Consider the following 27,929-nt stretch of genomic DNA (forward strand, 5'->3'; position numbering starts at 1 on the left):
CGAGGGGCAGAATATTAGGATAACTCTACAAAAAAAGAGACCATCTCATTCATAGACTGGCCTATGGTGGAAGGGAGGAATTTCCAGGCACTCTCCTAACAGTTTTGAATGGTCAGGGGTTCTCAGGAGAATCATGAAAGTTTAGAGATAGAAGGTATCTTTTAAAAAAGGAAAAAAAAGTTATGAACATCTGTGCGCAGGAATCTCATTAGGGATCTTGTTCAGACACTAGGATGCATCTTTAAAAATGTGAATAGCTAGAAATGCTGATTGCAATTTAATAAGTAAACTTTCAGTTTCGCCAAAGCTGTGCCTAAAACATTTGACAGATTTAATGATTTAAGTGGGGGATAGGAGGAGGTGGGAGAAGCGGGGGCAGAGAGAGTGGATAACAGACCTGGAATCTTTTCCAATAGATCGGTGGCTGCCTCTTGCCTGAGAGCTCAGTCGTACCTGCTGTTCCCCTTACAGGACACAGGACAGTGGTGGCGTCTAGGATGGGAAGGAATATGCAAAGGCACTGCGATAGCATTTCTGCTCAGATGCTGCGTAGAAGTTGGCTTTTCCACTCAGGACGGGCATTCCATGGCCATTCCTGACTGAGTTAGAGAGAATGGTCTAAGGGATCAACATCTTTCAGATATCTGAAAATAGAGACCACGATGATTATGTTATCTGAGACTCTCCAGTGCTTTTAAAGGGAAATATTGTAGTGTAGACCATTACTAAAATCATAAAATTTTTTTTTTTTGCCACTTGCCTGAAAATTTAACTCTATGTTCTCTATATATTTTTAGAGGACTGTGAACAAGTTTTGAATTCAGTTCACTTTACACCAGATGGCTTACTCCCAAAGACATACAACAAGGAATATTACTGCATTTGTGGGGCTGTGTTAACAGAGGCCATGGGACTCCTGTATCTTTCTGGTAATCTCCTACACAAATGAACCTCTCTAAAATTCCCTTTGAAATTTAGTACTGGAAGGGAACTTGGAGGTCATCTGGTGGAATGTCCGTAGTCACACAAGTGGGCTGTGAGAGTGACAGCATAAAGCCCAGGTCACAATTTCCTAATTCCAAGGTGTCTGCTGTTCACTATAATTTCCTTCTCCCCACCACGCAGCTCATTTATAGTTAACTTTTTAAGGTTAAGCTGCACATTGCTTGGTATATGTTTAGAGAACTTTCTGTTCTCTAAATATAGAAATGTTGTCTGGAGGAAAAAGATGTTCCACATATTTTATAGGGGCAATTTAGACAGTTTGCCTTATGACCTGTCCAATTACTAACTATATTTAATGTCTGCTAGAAGGTTGAGGAGGAGTAGGTAGGGTAATGCATAGAAGTGGAAATCTGTAATAAGAATCAGATACAGAAAGGATGAAGTAGGTCAAGTTCCTAGAGGACAGTCTGTAACTAATGGTGTGCTGTGTAAATGATTAGCCATTCTGGGAGGAATAATAATAGATTTTTAAATGGTATACAATTAAGACTGAAGAAGTGCACAAATGAGTTTGACGAAAAAGGATTGATACAGTGTGAATTCACCACATTACAACTATAATGTAAGGAGATGGTCTTATCATCAAACTTTAGTGTAGATAATGTAATTTTCTTAGGTTTGAGCTTATGATTTTTATTTCCATTTCATTTTGAATTAGACTGGGAGGGAGAAGGTTTAGGTAAACATGTGTATTCTGTATATAAGGGACAGAAAAGCAGAAAAGAAAAATAACCCAAGGCAGTTCAGAAGAGGCTCCTGTGATTATACAGTAGCTACCTCTAAAGTTCTGTTAAAGGCAATAGGAGTAGGAATTTAGGGAAATTATTAAAATTCACTGTTTTTGTGGACTCAATTGAAGATATGCAGTATAAGTCCAAAGAAGCTTAAGCTTTCTGCTATTCATGGGCAAGACAGCTTATGAGGTTTAGAAATGAGAAAGGAAAAGTAAATGAATTGATTTCATTGGGTTAAGGCATGAGTCAGGATGATGTATGGTGCCAGGAAGGAATGAACACAAAAGAGGTAATCTATTTTACGTTGCCAAACTTGCAAAATGCATAAACATATCGTATTTGAATAGTTTTCACCTATAAAAAATTATATTGGAAAATGTTCCCCCTTCCCTGTTTTTCTTCAAAAGGAAACCCAGGGAGAAGTAGGAGCCAGACAGCAATACTGATTGCTCTTATTTATCCTTTGGCTTCTAACTGGGGCTGTTTTAAGTTAGTGAATCTCTGACCGTGTGTACTTAAGGCAAATGCATAATGTTATTTAGCCTCTCTTTTATGAAATAATTTTTATTGATTTATTTTTCTGTTGTCTTCAGTAGAGAAAATGCAGGTATGAGAATGGTTTTCTTTGCCAACTGGTTCAGAAAGATACCTCCTTTTCCCACACCGAATTCTTACTGAAGCCTTGATGATGAGTGCCGATTGCTCCAGGGTGGACAAAGTATCTAGGGGCCAATCAGGAATGGTTGCCAGTCCCTTGATGTACCAAGGACTTTTTGAAATAGGAAAAACGAAACAAAACAAACAACTGTTAGATCTCTTCAGTTCGAATAAGGAAATTCTTGGTTTGGAGAAATAAAAACAAACTCAAAACTATGCTTATCCTTCCAGGAACTTAGTATTTTCTGGTTTGCAGTTCTTCTATTGAAAAGGATTTCCTTTCAAATGTTTGTGAAATTGCAGCCTCTAACAGTGGAGTTTTCTGTCAGCTTAGTTGATTTCAGTTATCTGGAAAAAGCAGGATTTAAGCAAAAGCACAATGTGTTCTGGACCTAGAAATTGACTTGATCAGTTCCAACAGGGGTTTTTTCTTATTCAATTGATTGTGGACCCTAGTTGGCACATTTTGGAGCCAAAATGTCTTACAGTGATGGCTCCCTGCACGCTCCTGGCACTTAAAATGCTGGCAATAAAAGCCTTGCCTTGCTAAGTTCTTACCTGCAAGAAAGACATTGATCACTCTCAAATGTTGCTAAGAAACCAATCTATTTCCCTATTTGCTTGGAATTTCTGAATTTCTGTGGATACCATCACCCTCTCTGGGACTGCCAGTCTGCATGGAAACACATCTTATGGCATAATATCCCACCGTTCTGAAGACTTTTTCAAGAATACCAGGACTTGGGAGAAATATATTTGAGAACATTTAATTGCCAGATTCTCTTTTAAGTTTAACTAGCACATACCAAACATATCCCAGGCCCCCAGTTGAAAAATACTTGTCTTAATACCCAGTCCATTTATACCAATACTTCTTTTTACCTTTCAGAAACGGTGACATGGTCACCTCTGGATCTTTCAGGCATGAATCAGCCAGTTGGTGTTATCAATGTCGTTGGCTATCTCCTCCTTTTCTCCTTCCCATCGTTTGCGCACTTGACTGTTTACCCTGATCAACCATCCATCCATTTCTATTCTTATTAGAAGTTCTGGGAAAACTTGTGGAAGGAAAGAAGGTACAAGCTAAAGCTATTGGTGCAAATGAAGCTTTGGATTCCCTGTGGATTTTGATCATGTCTTCTATTCTTGACCCCCTCAACAGCATGGATAATTTGGTATCTGAATATATGAGTAGCCACAAGTGACTGATAAAAACACATCAAACTTTTCATGGCACATTTCCAGGAGCAGCTCGTTAAGATTCCTGTCTCTGCTGGTGTGCTGTTCCTGAGCCCCACGGGTGTGCAGACTTCTTGGTAGCTCCAGTCCCTTTCAGTGGGGTTGAGGCATGAGGCAGTGATCACAGACACCTGGCAGAATTACACAACTGTACACACACAATGTCAGAGAAAGAGCAAGAGCTAAAAAAGATTCTGGTTTGGGCCCAAATCACTGGTCATTTCACTTCATGAATAAAAGCGAGTGCCTTGTAAGCTTACATTATTTACAATGCTCATATTTTTCAAACATCCACCCAAAAGCTGAGGACCACCACGCCACAGGGAACAGTTCCATGAACTATGTACAGAATTTACAAGGAAGTTTACATAATATTCTACATTCCATTAACAACTTGACCTCTGTGTAGACTGTTTGCTTTCAAGCAACAGATATTTTTGTTTGTTTTTCTGTCCTCCTCATCCCAGTAACTGCTGATGAACCAACATGAACAAATGCTTGCACATTCCTTTACCCTCCCTCCTGGGATAAATATTTGATTATATTTGTTTAGGGGAAAAAAAAAAAAACATGTGGCACATCACCCTTTGTAAAATACTATTCAAAACTGTCCATATAAGAAATCTTGGAGATCTTTTCCTTCTAGCATTATAAATAGATCTTTTGTTTGTTTGTTTGTTTCGCTTGGCAAATTTTGATTGAGCTCTTTCTGAAATGAATATTTATAAAGCAGTCATTGATTTTAGAAAGACGGAATTTGGTCAACATTTCTGTGTATTGTACATAATGCTTTTTAAGGAAAGCCTATCCTTGGATCCATAAACCAAACTTTATTCTCTGCACCACATTTTCTCTTTGCATTTTCAAGATCCTTCATTGATTGTAATGGACAATAAAGATGGTATATGTGAAAACACTTTAGTCAGCAGAATTACCAACGAGTCTGCTGTTTCTATTTGGCAATGGAGAGGATGGGGGCAACAATCCTGGATAATTCAAGCCAAAAATATGTCTTTACCTGGGTCTTGGCCTCACAAAACTGGTGAGTGTAATGCACATGTCACCCCTGATATTTTATGTCAAGAAACATGACTGGTTGGAATGAGTGTGAAGTCATCATTGTCAAATGAATGATGGGATTTCTGCTGGGTCTATACAGGTTAAGTCTAAGACTCAGTTTATTTCACAGTTTATGAACTATGAACATGGGGTCCCCTGGACATGACTATGGCATAAGAGAGTGCGTCCGTGCAGTTTTCAGCCTCTGCTGCCACTTTGTTAATATAGGAGATTATGGCTATTTCCATGGCTAAAAGAAAACAACCCCAAAATGGTTAAACAGTAATCCCTCTAAAATGTAGCGATCTGAATCTTTCAGGAATGGGGACCAGTTTGAGGGCACTTAAGAATGTCTAGCAATTTTTATGTTTTATGTCATCAATTTGGGCAAGACAAGGTAGAGAGGCAGAGAAGGAAGGATTTTTTTCTGTGTACCGTTCAGCCTGGAAAGAGATTGGGGAGGATTTGGCTAGGAGGTGTCCGGAAGAAGGAAGTGAGGCCAGAGGTTATTAATTAGAAATATGGCAGCTTTTCCATTTTTCTGGCTGCCATTGCCTCTAAAACCGGAGCTATGTAACACGATTTGTATAATGCTAGCTGTGACTGTCTACATCCAGGAGGGCCTACAGTGACACCATTTCGTGCCTGATGGTAGATTCAGACTTACTAGTTTTACATTTTACAAAGGATAGAAGATAAGAATTCAAAATGTTCTTTTTCTCTCAGAGATGCTTTACATCTAAAACTACAAGCATCAAATTCTCTAGACTTTTAAGGCAAGATAATAGTAATAAAACTATAAATTACTCAATCTTCTCCAAGAAGAATGATCTAAACAGGTAAATAAAGAGAAATTGTTTTGTTATGGAACACAGATCAACAGATACTTTGTTTCTGATTTAGCATTTCATCCTTAAAAACTTTTAAAAGAGTTTTGACATCAGAATGATTAATTCTTGTTAGGTATCAGCCAAAAGCCTCACTTCCTGTGTTCAAAATAAATGGCTACACAGTGGTTCCTGGGTAGTCACTGGGAATATTGACCTTACAATCATTGGTATGGCCATGCTCTACTCTATTTGGGCACTTCACGATGGAAAAGCATCTCACCCTGCCAAAGAACTAACTAAACAGAGTTTCGAAATGGATTGCTTCATCCCCAGAGGCTGGAGATTTTCTTGACCAGGAAACTGTGATTATACAACTGAAAACTTAAATGAAATTTGGTCCCAATGCCCGATTCATTTCTCATAAAACCACTGAGATAATTTTTCCAGTTAAAGCAGGGTTTTTATATTCTTACTAACATACATTAGCTATAGCATAACCATGTATTTATTTGGGGGTTCTCTTTTCCTCTTGCTTTCTAAAAGAACACCTCATAACTCTCCTTGGGTTTATCTGTAGAAATTCAGCTTCCTCCTTTCAATTAAGTCTATAATCTCTAGCAGCTGATGCTATTGTAAACAGGGGCCCTCATCACAACCTTAGGGAGAAAGCCAGATCGTCAAACAGAGGCAATCATCCCTATTATTACCTCAACTCTTATATCACATCCATAGATGAGGTCCCAAATCGCCTTCATGACTGTTTGGCCAACTTTGGGTTTCGCTCAGTCTTGAAAATGAACACATAGAATTCTTATATGCTCAGGCTGAACACATACACAAAAATAACGAGGCTTTAATGACATCAAATGAGATGAATCTCAACTCTAGTTGGTTGGATATGGTTAGAATTGTGTGCTGGGCTCTTGAGGGATCCCCCTTCTGTGATGAGCAAAGTAATCCATGAGCAGAGATAAGGCAGAAGCAGTAACGACTGTAGACAAGGGCTGTACTTTCAGAGCTGTTGTAAATGTTTGACGGCTCAGTGATGTTGTTATTCTGTGGTTTTGCTGTTTTGAAGGTTTTCTTTAAAGTAGAAATCTGGCGTTGAAGGAGCATGATACCAAAAGGGGTATATGTGCATTTCCTGAAGCATTCGTTTCATGTGTTGGAATGCAGAGCTCAGAGAGCAGAGGCATAACATGCTAGCCGAGGAACTAGCAGTGTGCAGCTGCCTTGTCACCATTAGATACTGCTCTGTGGAAGGCTAAGAAATATATACTATTTGATTAAAGATTTGGCAGTTCAGGTAACTGCCCAGGCACCCTTTTCACAGCACATAAATCTCGCCTTCCTCATGGAAAGGGCAATATTTTTCTCAAGCAAAAATTTCTTACCACCCTCTTCTTCAAAGCCCACCTGCCCCTGCCCCCTTCCTCTCAATCTCTCTAAAGGAGGAACGAGGGCAATGTGATGCCATGGCTTCATGACACAGCGTCAAGTGATTCCAGGCTAAGGAAGTAATAAGTTCAGGGCTGCTCATCTGAAATAGCTTAAAAATGGTCACTGCCCCCCAAACTCCTTATACTTAACAAGAAAAGAAAAATGTTCCCAGTGGCTACCAGGTTGGACTCTAATGTTAATTTTAAATCTGCCTGGAAGTCTGAGAAAGAAGCATTTTTCAGAATATCCAGTTTAAAGGTGAGGTGAAGATGGCAGATTGGGTTTGCACAACCTGGGGCAGCACTTGCCAGTCTCTCCCTCTTCCTCCGTGGAGCTGGGACCCCCTCCTACCGTGGACCTGGGGCAGCTTGAGGGTGGAGGGGAGTCTTCCTTCCTCTTCTAGGCTCCTTTTTGTTCTCCCTTCTTCCTGGAAATCTGTAACTTATCAATGGCTTTGTTTTGTCTTCTGAGATCCTGGAAATTGTGTTGTTTTTTGGCAGCATGAGATTGTTACAGTTGACCAGGAAGCCATGCGCACAGAGAGCTGGGTCCTCTTTTCATTTTCACTTAAAAAATAATCAAATCCAGGGCGGCTAGAACTGCTAAAGATCTGCCTATCTAATTTCTCTCGTTGTGTGTATTTGTTTGTAAACATGGCAATTAACAGAGCTCTGAAAGAGCCAATAACCTGGACCACAGTAGACTGGAAAAAAAATAGAGTTTTTTTTTTTTCTGAAGTAAACATGGTGCAGTAATAAAATTGATATGCAAGACCTAAAACCAATTGGATGACTGAATCTCTTACCTCAAAAAGCACAGCAGTACCGCTGCTGGAGACCTGTGGGATTAAAAACTAAGAGAAGAGGAAAGTAGTCGTTTAGGAACCACGGGGACCGAACTTAGTGTACATAGTAAAGCCAATAAACGACGTTAAAAAGAGAAAAGGTGATGGGGAAGAACATTCGGGACCACTTGTCTATGGAATTCACATCAGTCAAGTCGGGGATTTTGACTTTGAGCTGCGAGGCGCGCCTGCGGAGGCGCCCCTTGCTGTGGGCGCCGTGCCGGTCCAGCGCGCGCCCGTACGCCTCGCGGCTGCTCAGCGGCTTGCGGTACTGGATGCTGGCGCTGTCGTACGAGTACATGGTGGCCTTGGGGTCGCTCCCGCCCGTGAGCACTTCCGAGCCGCTCGTCTCTTTCCTGATCTCCAGGGTGCTGAGGAGAATGTTGCCGTGGGCGTCCACCTGGCGGAGAAAAGACGGGCTCAGGCACAGCTGCCCGGACGTTCGCGCGTTTTGGTTAACCTGTAACTGTTGATACTGCGTGGCGCTCCGTACACACCGTCTTGCTAGACATCTGGCTCTGTGCGCCTCCTGGACATCTATCTATCTACCTGCCTATCTATCATCTATCTATCTACCGTCTATGTATCGAATCCATCATCTATCAATCCGTCTAATCTACTGTTTATCTATGATCTAATCCATCATCTAATTTACCATCCATCTGCCATTTAGCTAATCTAATCCATCCATCCATCTATTCATCCATCTATCATTTATCTCCACTCACAAAACAGTATGTGTGTGTACGTGTGTGTGTAGAATATATATTATTATATAATTTTATATATTATATATAAAATATGTAATTTTTGTTTTTAAAAACTACCATTTATCGAAGCCATATAAATACATTACATATATACATATATTTTGTAACAAAAATGCCATAGGTATTTGAAAAAATAGCATATATATGTTTATATATGTGGCATTTTTTCTTGTTACAAAGTGATATATGGAAACATTCGAAACTATAAGCAATCAGGAAACAAAAAATAAAAAGTAAAAATTCATAATTTCACCTTCAGTGTCGATTATTTTTAATATCTTGCTAAACTTCCAGTCTTTTTTTAATTCATATATACTTAAAAACACAGGCTCACCTAGTATATTTTGCTTTGCAATCTGCTTTTGTCAGTTAATAGTATAGCCTGGTCATCTTTCCACATTAATAAATATTCCTCTGTGACAGCGTGTGTTCATAGATTATATGGATAAACCATAATTGAATCAATCTATTTTTAGATGTTAAGGCTTGCTTTACTGTTATACTATTAAATAAACAAGCCTGCAAAGAAAACCTTTTAGCTAAGTCTTTGTGCATATCCATAGTTATTTCCTCTGGCTAAATTGCCAGAAGTGGGATGGATGCATGGGTTGAAAGAACACGCCTGGCTATACTCTGACTTTTGTGTCTCCACTGTTGTTCACTGTTGCTTCCTACCATTCCAGTGATACCTAGCCCACGTTTCCTGGTTTTTCTCTATGCTATGCCCAGATAAACACTTTTGGAACTATAGGAATCATGAGTACCTTTGGCCTACGATGTGGCTTTAAATTCAAGCTGATCTCCTTTGCAAGCTGATTTACCTGGAGGGGACATGGCTCATTCATACAAATGAATTTGAAGTACTTCCAAGGACAGTACAGGGAGCTGTGTTTAAATTTAGAGTTATTAGCACAGTGCCCGATTTACAGTCCGTGCTTTTAAATGCTTTCTAATGACCTTGATCTCAGCAAACCCTTGTTGAAAGCCCTAGGTTTGGGTAGGCAAGCAAAGAACCTGGTGACAAAGAAAGAGCTAGAGAAAAGCTTGGGAAGAGGCAAAGACAAATGAGAGAAAGAAAAGTACAAAGGGTGAGATGTGATGGTGGTACACATCGCAGATGAGATAACTAAGATTTATTGAGTGTCCACCATCTGCCTAGCATTATGGTAGATGCTTCACATATATTACTTGTTTAATACTTACAACAACAAACCACCTCCAGTTTATGCCCCAGTAAGTGCCAGACCTGAGATTACAACCCATGTCTTGTCTGATTCAATGCCCATGTGCTTTTTAAAAAAAATTTATTTATTATTTATTTATTATTTATTTTTGGCTGTGTTGGGTCTTCGTTTCTGTGCGAGGGCTTTCTCTAGTTGCGGCAAGTGGGGGCCACTCTTCACTGCGGTGCGCGGGCCTCTCACTGTCGCGGCCTCTCTTGTTGCGGAGCACAGGCTCCAGACGCGCAGGCTCAGTAGTTGTGGCTCACGGGCCTAGTTGCTCCGCGGCATGTGGGATCTTCCCAGACCAGGGCTTGAACCCGTGTCCCCTGCATTGGCAGGCAGATTCTCAACCACTGTGCCACCAGGGAAGCCCTGCCCATGTGCTTTTTACTAAGAATGAACCACTTCACAGTCCTCGGCCATCATCACATCCTGCAGTGAATTTAGTGACGCAGTTGATAGCTTTAAGCTTCAAGTTGGTTGGAGAAAGAAATGGTGACTGAATCTGGCCTCTGTCTCTCCATTCTCACCTATCATCATTTCCCTCTGTGAAGCATTTTGCTGTAGTCTAACTAGGCTACCCACTGTGCCCTCACTCGGGACATCTACTGGTTTCTTTATTCAAGGAGTTATTATTAATTTTTGTTACTGTTGTTAGTAACTACTATTTATCGAATCCTACTGCGTAATTTATCAGTTATTTTTCAGACACTATGAAATCTATAATATTATCCTAGTTCAGCAGATGGGGAAACCGAGGCTCAGACAGGTTAAGTAAATTGCCTAAGATTTAACAAATAATAAGTACCCAATTTGGAATTCAAACATAGGATACTCTTTGTCTCAAGTATCATTTTTTTCCTCTTTGCACGTTAATCAATATGTTTTCTTCAAGGCTCAATTTAAATTTTACTTCCTCTGTGGACCTGTGGACCTTCCCTGATCATAGGGACCTCAAGAATTTTCTCTCTCTCCAAACCTTTATTGACTGCTTACTATGAGCCAGCTACAGTGCTAGTTGTCAAGGATGTGTGTGTGTGTGTGTGTGTGTGTGTGTGTGTGTGTGTGTATATATATATATAATATATTGTAAATCTATGGTTAAAAAAGTCATGCATATGGAAGTTTATGTTACTAAAGAGGACAGTAGGGTTGAAGTGACAAGGAGCAAAGTCCTGGATTCATTAGAGAGGGGACAAGTAAGTTAGAAGATTAGGTGATGCACGTGATTTGCTAGGTACTGTGGAACGGTCAAGAAAATCCTCAAACATGGATTTTGTCCTTGAGATAATAATCTCCTTAGAGATACAAGAATATGACATAATATTGAAAGTGACAAGACTTTTAACCAAATGCTAAATGATACAGTATAGACCATGATTAGGGGTGCATGAAAGTGAGAAATCATTAGGGTTCATGGAAGGCTTCATGAGGAGCTGGGGCTTGTACTGAATCTTAAAGGATGGGTAGAGGATAGAACACAGGATTGGGAGTTGAAATCTGCGTTCTCATCCTGGTTTTGTTATTAACTCCGTTTCATCATCCATAAATGAAAGGTTTTCGCTAGGTAATCTCAAGGGCTTGTTTCTAATTTTTGGCAGATTTTGCTTATGGAGAATATTCCAGGCAGAAGAAAATACTTGTAAAACGGAATCACTTGATCTGTACTGTATGCATCATTAAGTTACATTATTATGAAATCCCTCTTAAGTAAACAAGTTGCTAGAATTTAGAATTAGCCAATGAAGCACAGAGATGCTCCTCATTAAGCAGAAGTCATGACAAACAAGGTACATTTTATTAAGATATTTTGGTTAACCTTGGTGCAGGCTCAGAGGTACTTATAAATAGCATGAGGTTTATTAGTTTGTGCAAATCCCTCTAACTATTCTGTCATCAACTAGAAATCATAGCTTTAAGTGGTTTGACATATAAAATAATGACTCTCTTTCTGCAGTTACCCATGAAAGCTGATTTCATTACTGTATAGTTAAATCAACACTACCGTGTTCTTTATTTGGAAAAATAAGGAATGTTGTACAACTGTTATTGCCCATCTCCATTCTCTCTCCTACATAGTCTAGGACCTTTCCTAAAAGCTGGTGTTACAGGGTGTGTGTGTATGTGTGCATGTGTGTGTGATTTTGTGTGTGTGATGGTGTGCACAAGGATTTCTTCAGAGGTATGAAATTTCGTCCTCCACCCTCCAAGATTTTGCTGCCTGGTGAGGTGGGGTTATAGTAACCACATCACTGCTGACACCAGCAAGTTTCTGGTTGGCTTCTCCTTAACCCCTGCCCTTAGGAGAAGAGTAGCTTTCCCTTTGCCTCAGCCATATAAGGACACCCAGGGGATCCTGATATCCACAGTCAGCACAGCTTTCCCAAAATAATATCCACGGGGAAAGTGGCCAGTGTGTCTTCACGTCTTCGGAAGCAGCAAGGAGCCATGCTGGGCATTGCTTCAGCACCTGCAGTGGTGACACTGCCTCATTGAACAAGGAAATATTGACATCTGAGTTGGGCATGATCCAGACATCGAAGATTTTCAAATCTTGAAACAGAAGGAAGTGAGGCAAATGAAAGTGTTGACACACTGGATTTCCAGGGCAGACACAGCCTAACAGATTTCCTAAAGCGTTGCTGATTTTGGAATAACTGTTCAGTGAGATAATCATTCCCCACCCCTCATGCTGCCGTAGAGGAAGAGACCTGCCACTCCAGTCCCCGGGAGACAAGCTCCGGGAGGAACACTTCAGGCTCTTTCACTGCTCGCCACTGACCACAGTGTCTTATGGGCACTTTTTTTTATTTATTTATTTATTTATTTATTTATTTATTTATTTATTTATTTATTTATTTATTTATTTATTTATTTATTTATTTATTTATTTATTTATTTATGGCTGTGTTGGGTCTTCGTTTCTGTGCGAGGGCTTTCTCTAGTTGCGGCAAGTGGGGGCCACTCTTCATCGCGGTGCGCGGGCCTCTCACTATCGCGGCCTCTCTTGTTGAGGAGCACAGGCTCCAGACGCGCAGGCTCAGTAGTTGTGGCTCACGGGCCCAGCTGCTCCGCGGCATGTGGGATCTTCCCAGATCAGGGCTAGAACCCGTGTCCCCTGCATTGGCAGGTGGATTCTCAACCACTGCGCCACGAGGGAAGCCCATTATGGGCACATTTGGAAGGAGGGCATACGTGGCTCTGAGCCTCCTGGACTCTTCTCTCCCTCTGATCTGCCACCAGAGAAGGTGCAATCCATTTAGGGCCGTGCATGTTAAACCCACTGCCTTGGTGGGTAAAGCCTGCAGTTGTTCAGGGTTCTGGTGATTGGGGAGGTAAGTCTGTCTAATATTGGGGGGTAATGACTTAATTATATGACCACGTAATCCTCAAACCAACACCACGGATTCTCTTTGTTTTAAGTTTAGAGCATCACTCAACCTAAATTTAGAGAAAAATGAATATAATTATTATTAAGGCTTCAGGAGGGCCAATAAATAATGCTTTCTCTTCCCCTTCAGATAGATGATCAACATGCAAGATGTCTAATAAAGGGGAACAGAGAACGTGGCTTTAGATCTGCAGCCCCAAGGGCTTGCTAATCTTTCATCCTCTCCCCACTTCCTATTAGACAGGTATATTCATGGGTTACAAGAGGTAATTTTAGATGTAGAATGGATAAATGTTAAAACGTTAACAGTTCATTCATTCCCTCACTCATTTATTTAGTAAGTGTTTATTGAGTGCCTACTCTGTGTCAAGCACTGTTCCCGACACTGATGAAGGAATCAGCCCCTCCACAAGCAATAGGACGTCATGTCCCACGTTTTAGAATTTCAGGGATCTCAGTTAATAAAGCTCCTTAATCTTGTACACTCTCCTGTACAAACCCTGTGACTGCTCCCATCTCCTTCTGGTTCTAAATGTTTTACTGGACAAATACTGTGACCTCTTTCAAACTCAGGTTGTTAGTTCTCTTTCTAACAGACTTTTTGAAATGCTTTCACTTGTGACCATGGGATCTACCTTCTCACTGCCTGCTGAGTCTTTCTCTCATCTTCCTCCTGAAGGTCTCTCCTGAAGATTCTCCTGACCACAGGCAAATCTTGGACGGGCTCACGTATGAGGGCGCACCTGGGATTTCACTGCATAAAGACCTGAGATAGGGAGAGACAGCTTCTGGCTGGTGAACCCTCTCTTTCTTTCCTGCAGTACAGACGTTCTCAATTACAATATCTTGCTTTTAACTTCTGAGAATGCAACAGTCTTGGGAAGATAACAGTGAACAAAAGAGATACAGTTCTTGAGTTGGCGCTTATACATTCTTATAGAGGAAACAGGCAGTACCCTCTTTCCCCATAAAATTTGTTTTTAAAAATTGAGTAGCATTATGAAGAAAACGAAAGAGTGGTATATATTGCTTTTCATGTATTTAGAAAAAATCTAACCGGCACACTAACTTGGTTATTTTGTATGTTTTTCTTAATATAACACTCATCCCATGTCATTATAATGAGTGACAAATTTAAAGTAATTCACATTTCCTTTTTTTTTTTTTTTAAATCCTGGACCTTACTATGGGACAGCCTATACATGGATGTTTAAAGGCATCTCAGTCTTCAAATGGCCAGAGCAGAACTTTTGATCCTCTCTCTTGTTATCCAACTGGTTCCTCCCCCAAGTGTCCCACTAGAGTGTCGCTCCAGGAGGGCAGGGACTTTGTCTTATCCACTACTTCCCAAGACCTGAGAAAATTGCTTGGCACTTATAGGAGCAGTCAGTAAATATCTACTGAATAAATGAATGATAGTACAGGGGGTAAAAAGGCATGATGGTTAATTTTATGTGTCAACTTGGCTAGTCTATGGTGCCCAGTTATTTGGTCAAGCACTAGTCTAGATGTTGCTGTGAAGGTATTTTGTAGATGTGATTGACATTTTCAATCAGCTACTGTAAGTAGAGGAGATTCAGCTTGATGATCTGCATGGCCTCATCCTAACCCTTAAAAGTCTTAAGAGCAAAAACTGAAGTTTCTCAGAAAAGAAATTCTGTCTCAAGCCTGAAACAGAAATCCCACCTGAGTTTTCAGCACACTCTACAGATTTTGGACTTGCTTTCTCTACAACTGCACGAGACAGTTCCTTAAAATAAATATCTTCTTGCGTGTATGTTGGTTCTGTTTCTGTTGGTTCCATTGGAGAACCTGACTGATACAAAGGGGATGGCAAAAATCAGGAGGGTGACTAAAGCCCAGGAAACACTGACATGCTGGCTGTATTTCTTCCCTCTATAGAAACCCCAGGTGAATGTACACATTTATTTTCTAGTTTGGGTTTCACTTTTCTCCCACCCGTCCCATCTCATTCACCCTCCCCTTCTCTCTGCCTCCAGAATATCCAAAGAATGCCTTAGGCTGTGAAAAATGTTGTCACTCACTGAACTGAACTCTTCTGGATATTTTCAATAGGGAAATATACCAGAACTCATTTCAGTGTAATTAGAATAAAATATAATCTTGTTTTCAGTGGCAGTTTTAAAACCCTGTTAAGAAATACCTCTGGGCTCAATCTACTTCGCAAACAGAAAGTGATTTCCTTACTGTTAACCAATTCAGTTAGATCCCCATTTACTGAGTGCTTCTGAAGTACAGAGCCGGAAGCCAAGTGAAGTGGTGCTGGCCATGGAACGGGCTGCCCTCCAGAAGCCTACAGTCGAATGAATGAAGCTGTCCAGTGTGCTCAGCTGCCTTCACCTGCAGAGCACAGAGAGCCACACAGCCACAACCTCCGTCTGCCCATCCCGCTCCTGTAACCAACCGCATTTGTGATGTCACTGTCAGTCATTAGCTCTCAATGACCCATGCACATATGGCCACCTTATCTTTGATAAAGGAGGCAAGAATATACAATGGAGAAAAGACAGCCTCTTCAATAAGTGGTGCTGGGAAAACTGGACAACTACATGTAAAAGAATGAAATTAGAACACTCCTTAACACCATACACAAAAATAAACTCAAACTGGATTAGAGACCTAAATGTAAGGCCAGACACTGTAAAACTCTTAGAGGAAAACATAGGCAGAACACTCTAACATAAATCACAGCAAGATCTTTTTTGACCCACCTCCTAGAGAAATAGAAATAAAAACAAAAATAAACAAATGGGGCCTAGTGAAACTCCAAAGCTTTTGCACAGCAAAGGAAACCATAAACAAGATGAAAAGGCAACCCTCAGAATGGGAGAAAATATTTGCAAATGAAGCAACTGACAAAGGATTAACCTCCAAAATTTACAAGCAGCTCATGAAGCTCAATATCAAAAAAAAAAAAAACAACCCAATTGAAAAATGGGCAGAAGACGTAAATAGACATTTCTCCAAAGAAGATATACAGATTGCCAACAAACACATGAAAGGAAGCTCAACATCCCTAACCATTAGAGAAATGCAAATCAAAACTACAATGAGGTATCACCTCACACCAGTCAGAATGGCCATCATCAAAAAGTCTACAAACAATAAATGCTGGAGAGGGTGTGGAGAAAAGGGAACCCTCTTGCACTGTTGGTGGGAATGTAAATTGATACAGCCACTGTGGAGAAAAGGGAACCCTCTTGCACTGTTGGTGGGAATGTAAATTGATACAGCCACTATGGAGAACAGCACGGAGGTTCCTTAAAAAACTAAAAGTAGAACTACCATACGACCCAGCAATCCCACTACTGGGCATATACCCTGAGAAAACCATAATTCAAAAAGAGTCATGTACCACAATATTCATTGCAGCTCTATTTACAATAGCCAGGCCATGGAAGCAACCTAAGTGTCCATCGACAGATGAATGGATAAAGAAGATGTGGTACATATATACAATGGAATATTACTCAGCCATAAACAGAAATGAAACTGAGTTATTTGTAGTGAGGTGGAGGCTAGTGACTGTCATACAGAGTGAAGTAAGTCAGAAAGAGAAAAACAAATACCGTATGCTAACACATATATATGGAATCTAAAAAAAAAATTGTTCTGAAGAACCTAGGGGCAGGACAGGAATAAAAATGCAGACGTAGACAATGGACTTGAGGACACGGGGAGGGGGAAGGGTAAGCTGGGACGAAGTGAGAGAGTGGCATTGACATATATAGACTACCAAATGTAAAATAGATAGCTAGTGGGAAGCAGATGCATAGCACAGGGAGACAGCTTGGTGCTTTGTGACCACCTAGAGGGGTGGGATAGGGAGGGTGAGAGGGACACGCAAGAGGGAGGATATATGGGGATATATGTATATGTATAGCTGATTCACTTTGTTATACAGCAGAAACTAACACAGCATTGCAAAACAATTATATTCCAATAAAGATGTTAAAAAAAAATAGATGACAAGATATGCTCTCTGATGACATTGTTTGAACATCTGGGCCAAAAAACTCCCCCACCCCTCTTTTCTTTTAAGCTAGTTAGATTTTATTAAGCCAGTAAGTTAGATTTCTCTCTCATTCACAAAAGAATCCTATCTGTTTGAGTATAGAAGAAATTGGAGACTAGATGCCAGAAGGAAGATGAGAGAGAGAGAGAGAGATTTTGAGATTCCTGGAAAAGAAAATTAGACTCTTAGGTTGCTGAAGGCCCTGAAGATTACCTAAATTAAGCCACAACTAGAGAACAAAACATGGACCAAGCCAGATTTGGGCAGGGGTTTGAGGGCTAAAGAAGTTCATGAACTTTTAACACAGGCCGTCATTAGAAATCAGAGGCCCTGCCTGGATTTCTCCAGAATCCAAAATACTAAGTCAGAATGGTTAAAGTTGCATTAAAGGCTGATGGCAAGACAGTGATGTGGGGTGGAGCCCAGGCTCAGAGGCTAATATGTGTATCAAGCTGGTCCAAGCTAGACTTGAGAGAGCTGTTTACATTTATGAAGACTATTTTCACATGCATTTTGTATCCTGGAATTAATCACAATACAGAGTTTATTTACATTTAGAAAGTTGTCTGAAGGTATAGATGATTCACCATAGAGAATAGGAATGGGAGGAAAAGAAGTCAGATTACAGTATCAACATCTGGTTCTGAAGGGAAAAATTCTCTTTCTTGACTTTTGGGGTTCCAACTGCCCATCGAGTATGACTCTTCAGCAGATTTTACCAGTGTCTCCCACGACTTAGAATAATTTTGAGTCAGTCTCTGGTCACAGACCACCCATGCAACCATTCCGTCTTACGTGGATCCATTTGCAAATGGGCAGGCATTGTGGCCAGCAGATACAACTATATTTGTTCCAGGTTAGTACAAAAATGGCCCCGAAGTAGCTTACTTACAGCTTAGTTGTACTGAGTAATCTATCTTTCAAAACTCTAAATACCATCTCTAGCTTCAAATGATACCTGAGGGTTTTATGAATCTATTGTCTTTATCACGTTGGAGGTTGAAACTCTCCTAATGTCTGGATTGAGCACCTGTACTCATATAAAAAGATGCTTCAGTGCAGTGGTGGAAATATAAATCAAGACAAAGCAAGCACTTCTGAAGCTTCAGTATAGATACTCTTGACAATACTGCCCAGCCAAGGCTATCAGAGTAATGTGTGATAAATGATCAATGCCACTCTATGCACTAGGGTACCAAGGCCGATATTAGGGATCCCTCAAATAAAAATTATCTGGGACCAACCAGAACATATATGTCATTTGAATTCAACTGTTTATAAGCATCTAAAAGGAAAGGGGAGGATATCTAACCATTATAGTAAAGAAAAAATATAATATTTTCTATTTCTTAAATTTAACCAGTGGGTAGCATTTTTAAATACCACTTAGGTTGCATCATTAACTTCACTGCTGGAGATGATGCAATGAACAGATGAAGTGATACACTTGCTTTGTTATTGACACACTGTCTGCCTGAGCCCCTGGTTTTAGAATAGGATAAGGAAGTCAGGAACTGGAAAAGCTAAGCAGCTACAGGCATGATTATAATTTCCTTGAGATAGTACTGGTCTATTATTATTCCATCTAAATATGAAGAAGTTTATAAAATCTTATCCATAACATTTTTTTGGAGACTGTATTTATCTGATGCTATATCACTGTGATTCAGAAAGAATAGCAAAGGTTGATAGAAAGTATGCTTGAAAAAATGTCAAAAATCAAAGTGATAGAAACAGTAAGTAAGTTTGGAGAAGAAGCTAAAATGGACTATAGATAGTCTCCTTTTCTTACTTATGAATACATAAGAATTTTATAAAACATTGTGATGTAACACTCAATACCTTGTGTGGTATCTAAGAACTCAACTTGAATGAAAAAGGCCTCTCTAGCAGTCATTCATTCAAAAAATTCCTATTTAGTATTTTCTCAGTTCTAACCACCAAGGAAAGAACAATAAACATAATAGACAAGGACCCTAGTGCCTATCTTTGGGAAGCTTGGAGATTAGCAGAGAGATAGAGGTTACAAAAATAATTACACAAATAAAATAATTACACATATACTCTATATTGTGGTAAGTCCTAAGGTGGAAAAGCACAGGATGTCATGAGAACAAATCACAAGGGTACAAAATATGAACCAGCAGCAGACATGTCAGTTAAGGCATTCCTGAGGTAGTAGCAATTATGGTAAGAACTGGGACAATGGAAAAATTGAGAGAAGGCCAATATTACCTTCAATCATACTAAGTTTTTCTTCTGTGGTATAAAATCTGATTCTAATCCATCTAATAAAATTTTCAATTCTATGATTTCCACTGGCTCTTGTTTGTAGTCTCAAATCCTAGTCTGATACTTCCCATCTCTTCATATATTATGTTAATCTTTTCCTATGGACTTTATTTTAAGCTTTTAATTTTGAAATTATTGTAGATTCCTAGAAAGTTGCAGAGATAGCACAGAGAGAGCCCAGGTACCCTTCACCCAGTTTCTCCCATTGATTATATCTTACTTAACTGTTGTACAATATCAAAACCAGGAAACTGATATTGGTATAGTGTGTATAGTTCTATGTAATTTTGCTACATGTTAGAGGCCCATAACCACCACTGCAATCAAGACACAAAATTATTCTACCACTGCAAAGATTTCCCTCAAGCTACCCCTTTATGATCAGTCACACCCATCTCCCTCTCCCCACCACTGTCACTAAGTCCTGGCAACCACTAATCTGTTCTTCATCTCTATAATTTTGTTATTCCAGGAGTATTATATAAATTTATTCATACAGTATATAATCTTTAAGATTGGCTTTTTTCACTTGGCTTAATGCCCTTGAAATCCATCCAAGTTGTTGCCTGTATCAATGGTTCATTACTTTTTATTGGGCTAGTACCCCACAGTGTGAATGTACAATAGTTTGTTTAACCATTCACTATTTTAGGATATTTTGGCTAATTCCTATGACCTTCTAAAGATATTAATTATAGTTATTATTATTACTTATAGCCCTTATCTTTTAACCCAACATCTAAGATTTTTGCAGGTCTGTTTTTTTGGCTAAATTTCTTTCTCTTGACCTTGGGCATTTTTTCCTATTTCTTCTCATGTACAGGAATTTTTTATTATTATACTAGACATGTTGATGATGCACTGTAAAGACTGGATTTTGTTATCTTCCCTGACGATTGCTGGGTTTTGTTCTCAAAGGCAGTTAAATTACTACTGGATCCCCTAGAATGTGTAGACTTGGTTTTATGAGTTGTTAGAGTGAGTCTATTTTAGTTTTTCCCTTAACTCAAGGGGAATCTCTCATTCTTGTGACTTAGTCTTTACTCCTAAGGGTTTTAGTGAAAAGCCTAATGTATTTACCAACCAGTCCTAAATGCTGGATTCAAACTCCGAACCTTGACTTCCATATGGCGGGTAACAGCTGAAATCTCTGTTCATTCCTTTTTTTTTTTTTTTTTTTTTTCAGCTTTTCAGCTGTTGTTGTTGTTGTTTTTCCTTCTGGATTTCTTGGCATTTTACCTGTACATGTGTAGTTCAGGGATCAACCAACAATTCATGGGATTTTGAATTTCTCCTGTGGCTTCACTTCTTCCTAAAATTTCCAGGAACTCTGGAAGTATCAAACTCCATGCTCTGATTTATCAGATCAATAAAACTGCAGTTTTTTGGCAGATGTTTCACTGTCCCACGTGCCCCTAGACTGGCGCCTGGCCTCAGGGGAAAAGCTGTATAAACACTGATTTCACACAGTGGAGTTCCCTTCATTGGAGAGTTGATTCTCTCCTAGTTTTTGCTTGTTTTCAGTTTCTCGTCCATGTCTTCAAGCAGATTTTTAAAACTTTTGCTCAGGGTTTATAATTTTTAATCTCCAGGAGGGTTAGTTTGATATAAACTAATCTGCCATGTCTTCACGTGATCTGTTTTTGAATTTTGGCATAAAGTTGTCTATTTATATTTCTGTGAAAAGCATCTCTGGCATTCCTAGTCTAGCTTTCCATGGATAAAAATACATCTTTATTTTCTTTATGTGTTTCATCTTCTGACAGTTGAGGGATTTTTCTATGCTTTCTCTTGGAATTCCAATAAAATAAAGTCAATTCACCTGGAATAAAGTTTCCTGATTTGAGATCCAATGAAACATTACTTTGTTTAAGCCCAGTGTTGTTCAAACAAACTGCTTATAAAATAACTATCAGCTAGATGGGAACATCCTACTTATCTATTAGCTAGTCACTAAGGCCTCTTCAGAGCAGTATATATTATGCATCTAGATATCATATGGAATAGGAGGCTTTCCTCCAGCCTTTATTTGTCCCTTAGCACCTTAGAACAGTTCTCTGATATCCTAGGGTGAAATCAAGGCAAATGCCCAGAGTTTGGTTAAAGTTTGTTTTATAATCTCTTTACTTTATCTGAATAATTCGATTTCAGTTTGCCCGACCTTTCCATTTAGTTACTGACTCTGGACAACGTTGTTTTTCTAGCCAATGGAAAAGCCCAGTTTTCTTCATTTTACCTCTCCAAATTCTACCTATCTTTGAGTGTCTATCCAGTACATATTTTCTGAATTTTCCTACCAGTGTACCTACACCACTTTATCTATGTAGGTCTTTCGTCATGATATATCAGTGCACATTCCAAGCTCTACAGAGGACCAGCTAGTAGGTTTAGAAGCACTTGAGATGGAAATGGGAGTAGAAAAGAGGTGCTCTTGAAAACTACTGCTAAAGTACTTTTTTAAAATACTTTTTTTGCTAAAGTATCTTTATTTATTTATTTTTGGCTGCGTTGGGTCTTTGTTGCTGCGCACGGGTTTTCTCTAGTTGCGGTGAGCTGGGGCTACTCTTCGATGCAGTGCGCGGGCTTATCACTGCTGTGGCTTCTCTTGTTGTGGAGCATAGGCTCTAGGCGTGCAGGCTTCAGTAGTTGTGGCTTGTGAGCTCAGTAGTTGTAGCTCATGGGCTCTAGGCATGCGGGCTTCAGTAGTTGTGGCACACGGGCTCAGTTGCTCCGCGGCCTGTGGGATCTTCCCGGACCAGGGCTCGAACCCGTGTCCCCTGCGTGGGCAGGTGGATTCTTAACTACCGTGCCATCAGGGAAGCCCTTCCTTTAAAAAATTTATTTTTATTGCTAAAGTACTTTTAAAGCTGGTATGGCTACAATCAGATAATAGGAAGCTTCAACCTTTCTTCAAGATAAATGCTGTCCTGTCTTATTTTATAATCCATTCATAACTTTCTTTCCAGCCAGATCAGAAGATTCTCAAGGGCAAGTATCATGCCTACTCCTTTTCCCATAGCATTGACCATAGTGTTTTATACAAGAGCATAAATTTATTTGAGTGTGTTGCTTTGAATTTTGCCCATTTGGCTGAATCTGTATGTTTTCCTTGTTTGTAATTTTCTAATTACCTGACAGTGTTTGTCAAATTTTGATATCCTACTAAAGAGCATGAACAAACACCTTGAAGATTCATTATTTGACTTCTGCCTGATTCTCCAGCCACAACTCAAATTATTCTCTTTCTCCCTCACTTCCTATGTTCTTGCTGCATTGGTCTTCTCTCAGTCCTTTAACACGTCACACAATTCTTTGCCTAGAATGGATGTGGCACGGTTGCGGCTTTCATCACTTAGGTGTCACATCAAATGGTAATTCCTCAAAGAGGTCTTCCTGATCACCTGGTCAAAGTTCCCTGTTCCCTTGAACCTGACCCCAAACATTCTCTTGCCCATTACTCTGTTTTACTTTCTTTGTAGCACTTCCTATTACCTGAAATTATGCTCTCGACACTTGCTTGTTTGTTTACTGCCTGTCTTCCCATGTTAGCATCTAAACTCCATGAGAGCAAGGAACTTCGTCTCATTCAGAGCAGTACCCCCAATGCTCAGAACTGTGAATGAATATTTGAGTCGTCACCCCGTGTGCCATCTTGAAAACAATTTGTCATGGATCCAGTATTTCAAGGCACATAATTGTCAAATGATTTCAGTGAAAAATGCCACAGAAGTAGAGACTATAGGGATTTTTGAAAAGAATAAACAAAGCGTTATTTTAATGCAGAGTGAGAACACAGGTCATAAGATCTACCAGTGAAAAGCAAAGGAAAAATACTGACAATGTCTTGTATATAATAATAGCTAATACTTATTGAGTGCTTACTATGCACTAGGTATTGTTCCAAATAATAGACTTTAAAAGAAGTAACAAAACTCATTTAGTCCTTATGATAACTGAGAGATAGGTATACTATAGTAATCTCCATTTTATGGTTGATGACACTGAGAACAGAGGTTAGATAAGGAGTTACATAGGTTGATTGGTCTGAAGTTCTAAAGCCAGTAAGTGGCAGACCTGGGAATTAAATCCAAGCAGTCTGATTCCATTCTGTGGTTGTAACCACCGTGCTATAGTGCGTCATTGCTACTTAGGAGTAAGAGTTTGTTCACTTTAGTTCTCTCATTTATTTATTAAGTAGATCTGGAATTATTCTTTTGTGTATAGTTTCACAACTATATAGTTTAAAGTAAAGAATAATGGACTTAGGGTTGAGTTGCAGGCCCAGGTATGTTATTAATCTATGTAAACTTCAACCTAACATCTTCAATTGTCAATTTTCAAATATGTGAAATGAAGGGTGGTTGGAGCCTTCTTAAAGATAAACGAATATTTCATAATTTTTTTCTGTTATGAGAGCTCTGGGCACCATGCTGCTGCTGAATTTCAGAAGATTGTTAAGAATATTTAATATATTACCTGGACTTTATTCATCTCCAGTTTGTTCTTCTCATTAGCGCTCTGGTCTTGTTTGCCAGCTCCTTTTTTCTGAGGGCCTTTTCCAAAGAAGATGTAATTTACAAAGGCATATTCCAGCAAAGCCAGGAACACAAACACAAAGCAACCCATCAGGTAAATATCAATTGCTTTGACATAAGGGATCTTTGGCAGGGTCTCCCTGAGGTGAGTGCTGATGGTTGTCATTGTCAGCACCGTGGTGATTCCTATGAAACAGAAAGACACAGCTTAGCTGAGCGCACTTGTTAAGTTCCCTTTTTAAGATTGAGAGGACAGATGCCGATCTCTTGTTGGTGCTCCAGGATGATGGCAGTAATGCAATAAACCACAGGGCAAAAAGGGCAGACAATTTGAAAGACAAAGCTGCAGGCTCCCTACGTAGTCCATAAGTAAATCATAAAATGGGATGCTCTGTGAGTGTTGGGTTGAAAACTTTTTTTTAAAAAAAAATAATGTACAAAGGAAAAAGTAGGTGGAAATATTCAAATCTCATTGATATGCCCACTGCTTACTGTCAAATGCCCTCATTCTGCTACATGCCACCTCCTTCTTTCCTTCCTTCTCTCAGCGTCTCTGTCATGTCCCTCCTAAATCTGTCCTTGTAATACTAATCACCACAGCAGTCACTACCGAACTGAAAGTTGGTGACCAGTTTGAGGAGACCTATTTCATCGCATGCAACTGTAATACACCCAGGTCACAGGGTCAGTACGGTCTTTTAAAATTATAATGCATCATTCATAGTGAGTCAACATGAAAAGAAGAAACAAATAAGAAAGTTCATGATTTGCATCAAGTATTTGATATATGTATTTTAAAATATAACATAATCTTATTGCTTTTTTTTTTTTTTGTTCAAATATTACCTCTAGTTCCTTGATTCCAGAGACTAGAATGAATTAGTTCCCCGGAGTCAGGAAAAGACTTCCTAAAAATTCAACTTGTTAAAGAAATTTAAGAGTGTAGTCTTTTTAAAAGGAAGATTCTGCTTTGTCTACTTTGTTAAATATGGCATTCTTAACAATATAATGTTTGTGTGTCTGTATAATATTTTGTGTTGATTATGGTGATGAAATGATAATTGGGAAAAATAGGAAGCGATACTTATATCTAATACTAAACTCTGCTGTAATACTAATATTACACATTTGTATAGTGTTTTTACAGTTTTAAACACTTACAGCTATGAATTATATGGCTGTCATAACAGCCTGCTGAGTGTGATAAGGCAGGTATATAATTCCCATTTTATATCTGAGTAAACAGAAACTCTGAGATTAGTTATTTTGCTGTAGATCACCCAGCTAGGGGCAAAAAGCAAGGAGGTATGAAGCAAAGGCATTTAAAATAAAAGCAGAGAGATGAAAAAGTAAAACGTGGAACTTGACGGAGGTCCTTAAAAATTAAGATAGGAAATGTGAAATGGATATTGAAGACAAAGGAGAACTGGCAAAGGGAATGGAAGTTAGAAAATGAAAAGGGAAGAAAATAGTTTAGCACTCATTTGCCAGCCAGATTATTCTATTCAGATTCCCTGATTTGACTACTAAACTTCAGGAGAACAGATAAAGTAGGAAGTCAGAACTACCATACAAAAGGTTAAAATAGTTCAGATCAGTGATAAATTTAAATGTCTGGACTGATATTAAATGCCATCATGAGTCGTCCTATTTATTTCTTTGAATAAAGTTTTAAATTTCCCCTAATATAAGTCTACCTAATGTTCTGTACAGAAGCAATAATTCATTAAAATCTACTAATTCCACTTCTGCTTCTACTCCTTGGCTTAAATTTTTTAAGCAAGAAGGGCTAGTAAATAAACGTCTTTTCACTTAGATAAGTTTTTAAATACCTTAGGTTTTACATTTCAAAGAACAGGTTTATTCAGCATCTCTATATGCTGACACCTCTAATCAAAATATTATTAGCTTTGAGGATAGATGTGTAAAGAGAGCCACAATTCATGACCTTGATAGTTCATATTCTCTGCTGTAGACACTGTCTGATGTTTTTTCTTTAACCATAGCGTATACACATATTCATGTTCATATTCAAATAATATGTGCAGATACATGTGTATGATATGATAAATTATTTGTCTTCTTTCCTTAGTCTTGTAATGTTCAAAGGTTGATAAGGGGCTGCCAGCACTTGACTTTGTGAGCCTTATATACTCAACCAATAGAGATGGGCTATAGAGGTGACAATTAGTCTAGGGGTGAAAGGGTATATGCTGATCATCTAATCCAGTTCCGTAGTCTCAGAAGAGAAGAGCTGTATATGTTAGCTTAGTAATAAATGATGTTCTTTTGCGTGTGTGTGTGTGTGTCTGTAAATAAGCCCCAGAAAGTGATAACTGAAATGGCTCTAGGGTTAAATACGAGGCAGACCCACACATACCCAGATACATCAGACAGACCTTACATATTCTAACTTTCCAAGGAATCCTTTAAAATCTCAAATATAACCTTTTAGCTTACAGCAATTACACAACCATGGCAAGACTAGTTCTGAATTCTGTTTCCCCAGGAAGGAAACCATTTTTTATTCTGTCCTGATCACAGATCATTAATATAGCTGATGAATTGTCTGTGCCTTATTCAAGTAGAAGGAGCTCTATTTAAGGGAGACAGAGCGATACAATTTAACTATAGTTAATATTTGAAAGATAATATTGACATGGCTTGTTAATGGTCACAAGGTTTAGCTTTCTCCAAATCCATTTGAGAATAATGCAATAATGTTCTCCACTGTAAAGAGAAGGAACCAAAGAAGAAATCACAAAGTTAGTAAAATATTAGTGTAATGAGAATTTTAAAATATTCTCTAAGAAGCACTTATATAGCGTGAGTGTACTCCAAGATTTGTTTTTTATTTTGGTAAAATGATAAAAAGATATTACGTTGTAAAACATTCACCCTGTAAGTGCTTACACATAGATGTTTTATTATCCAGCAGTCTTATGGTAATCTCATTCTCTGGCTCTCTGTGAGAGACACCCTTGCCTGTAATTCTTATCATTCATTGGTTGTTGTTTGACGTTAAATCCCACCAGCTCTCTGTAGTGCTGGGAATGCATTACCTAGTGCGACTCTGGCTGCAGAGGCATCATAGTTGATCCAAAACGACACCCAGGACAGAATTGTAATCAGTGTGGAAGGCATGTAGGTTTGCAAAATGAAGTAACCAATGTTTCTCTTTAGACGAAAACTTAGTGACAGTCGTGGATATGCCCCTGCGTGAAAAAATAAATAAAAGAAAATAATATCAGATGGTCATTTGGTGGGAGCTATCTCCTTTCTCATCATCGGGAAACATCCTCACCTGTTGTGAACTCCACCTTCTTGGACACCATCTTATAGTCAACAATGGAAAACTGAGGAAGCTCAATTTTATTCACTCCTGTTACTGCTCCTTCTCCTCCATTCCAGTAAAACTCGATGTCATCAGTGGTGTAGCCATCTGAAACCAAGAAACAGCAGAGTTAAATAGAACTCAGTTGGCCTAGAAATTCATTTTGAAGACAGTTGGGGATTTGGAGAGAAATTTCCCAGCAATTGATGATAAGATGATTTTGCTTTAAATTGGGATAACACAAGAGGTTTCATGTTGAGTGCTGTTTCTGACAGGCTGATTGTGGCTGCCTTGAGAAGATGGATATACTTGGCTGTACTGAACATAACCTCTGTGATCATTCAGTGATATCTGATATCACTGCTGCATATTTATTCTCATTGTGTCCACTAACGGGCACTCTTCGGTTAGATTGAGGGATGCCCGAATTCTAGGTGCCTGGGCATAGATTTTGACTATGTGTTATTTAACAACAACAAGTATAATAATTGAGCACATATTTGTTAAAAGGGGAACAGAAAGGATAAAGGGATGGGGTAT

At 39.1% G+C, this 27,929-nt stretch overlaps 1 protein-coding gene across 3 annotated transcripts in view; it reads right to left on the bottom strand.

Annotated features, from left to right (window-relative positions):
* Positions 1–7,863: 7,863 nt before the first annotated feature.
* GABRB1 (gamma-aminobutyric acid type A receptor subunit beta1) overlaps positions 7,864–27,929 on the bottom strand; it is a 396,787-nt gene continuing 376,721 nt past the window's right edge. For 2 of the 3 annotated variants that reach the window (XM_068543013.1, XM_068543011.1), the window contains exons 6-9: positions 27,360–27,497; positions 27,118–27,270; positions 24,003–24,241; positions 7,864–8,208 (exon numbers count right to left, since the gene is read on the bottom strand). In XM_068543013.1, the coding sequence (XP_068399114.1) occupies positions 7,864–8,208; positions 24,003–24,241; positions 27,118–27,270; positions 27,360–27,497 (875 nt within the window). Of the gene's footprint in view, positions 8,209–23,996; positions 24,242–27,117; positions 27,271–27,359; positions 27,498–27,929 lie in introns of all 3 variants that reach the window. The other variant, XM_068543012.1, reaches the window with a different exon arrangement.

Source organism: Eschrichtius robustus, chromosome 4 (genome assembly GCF_028021215.1).
Source record: "Eschrichtius robustus isolate mEscRob2 chromosome 4, mEscRob2.pri, whole genome shotgun sequence".
Taxonomy (NCBI): domain Eukaryota; kingdom Metazoa; phylum Chordata; class Mammalia; order Artiodactyla; family Eschrichtiidae; genus Eschrichtius; species Eschrichtius robustus.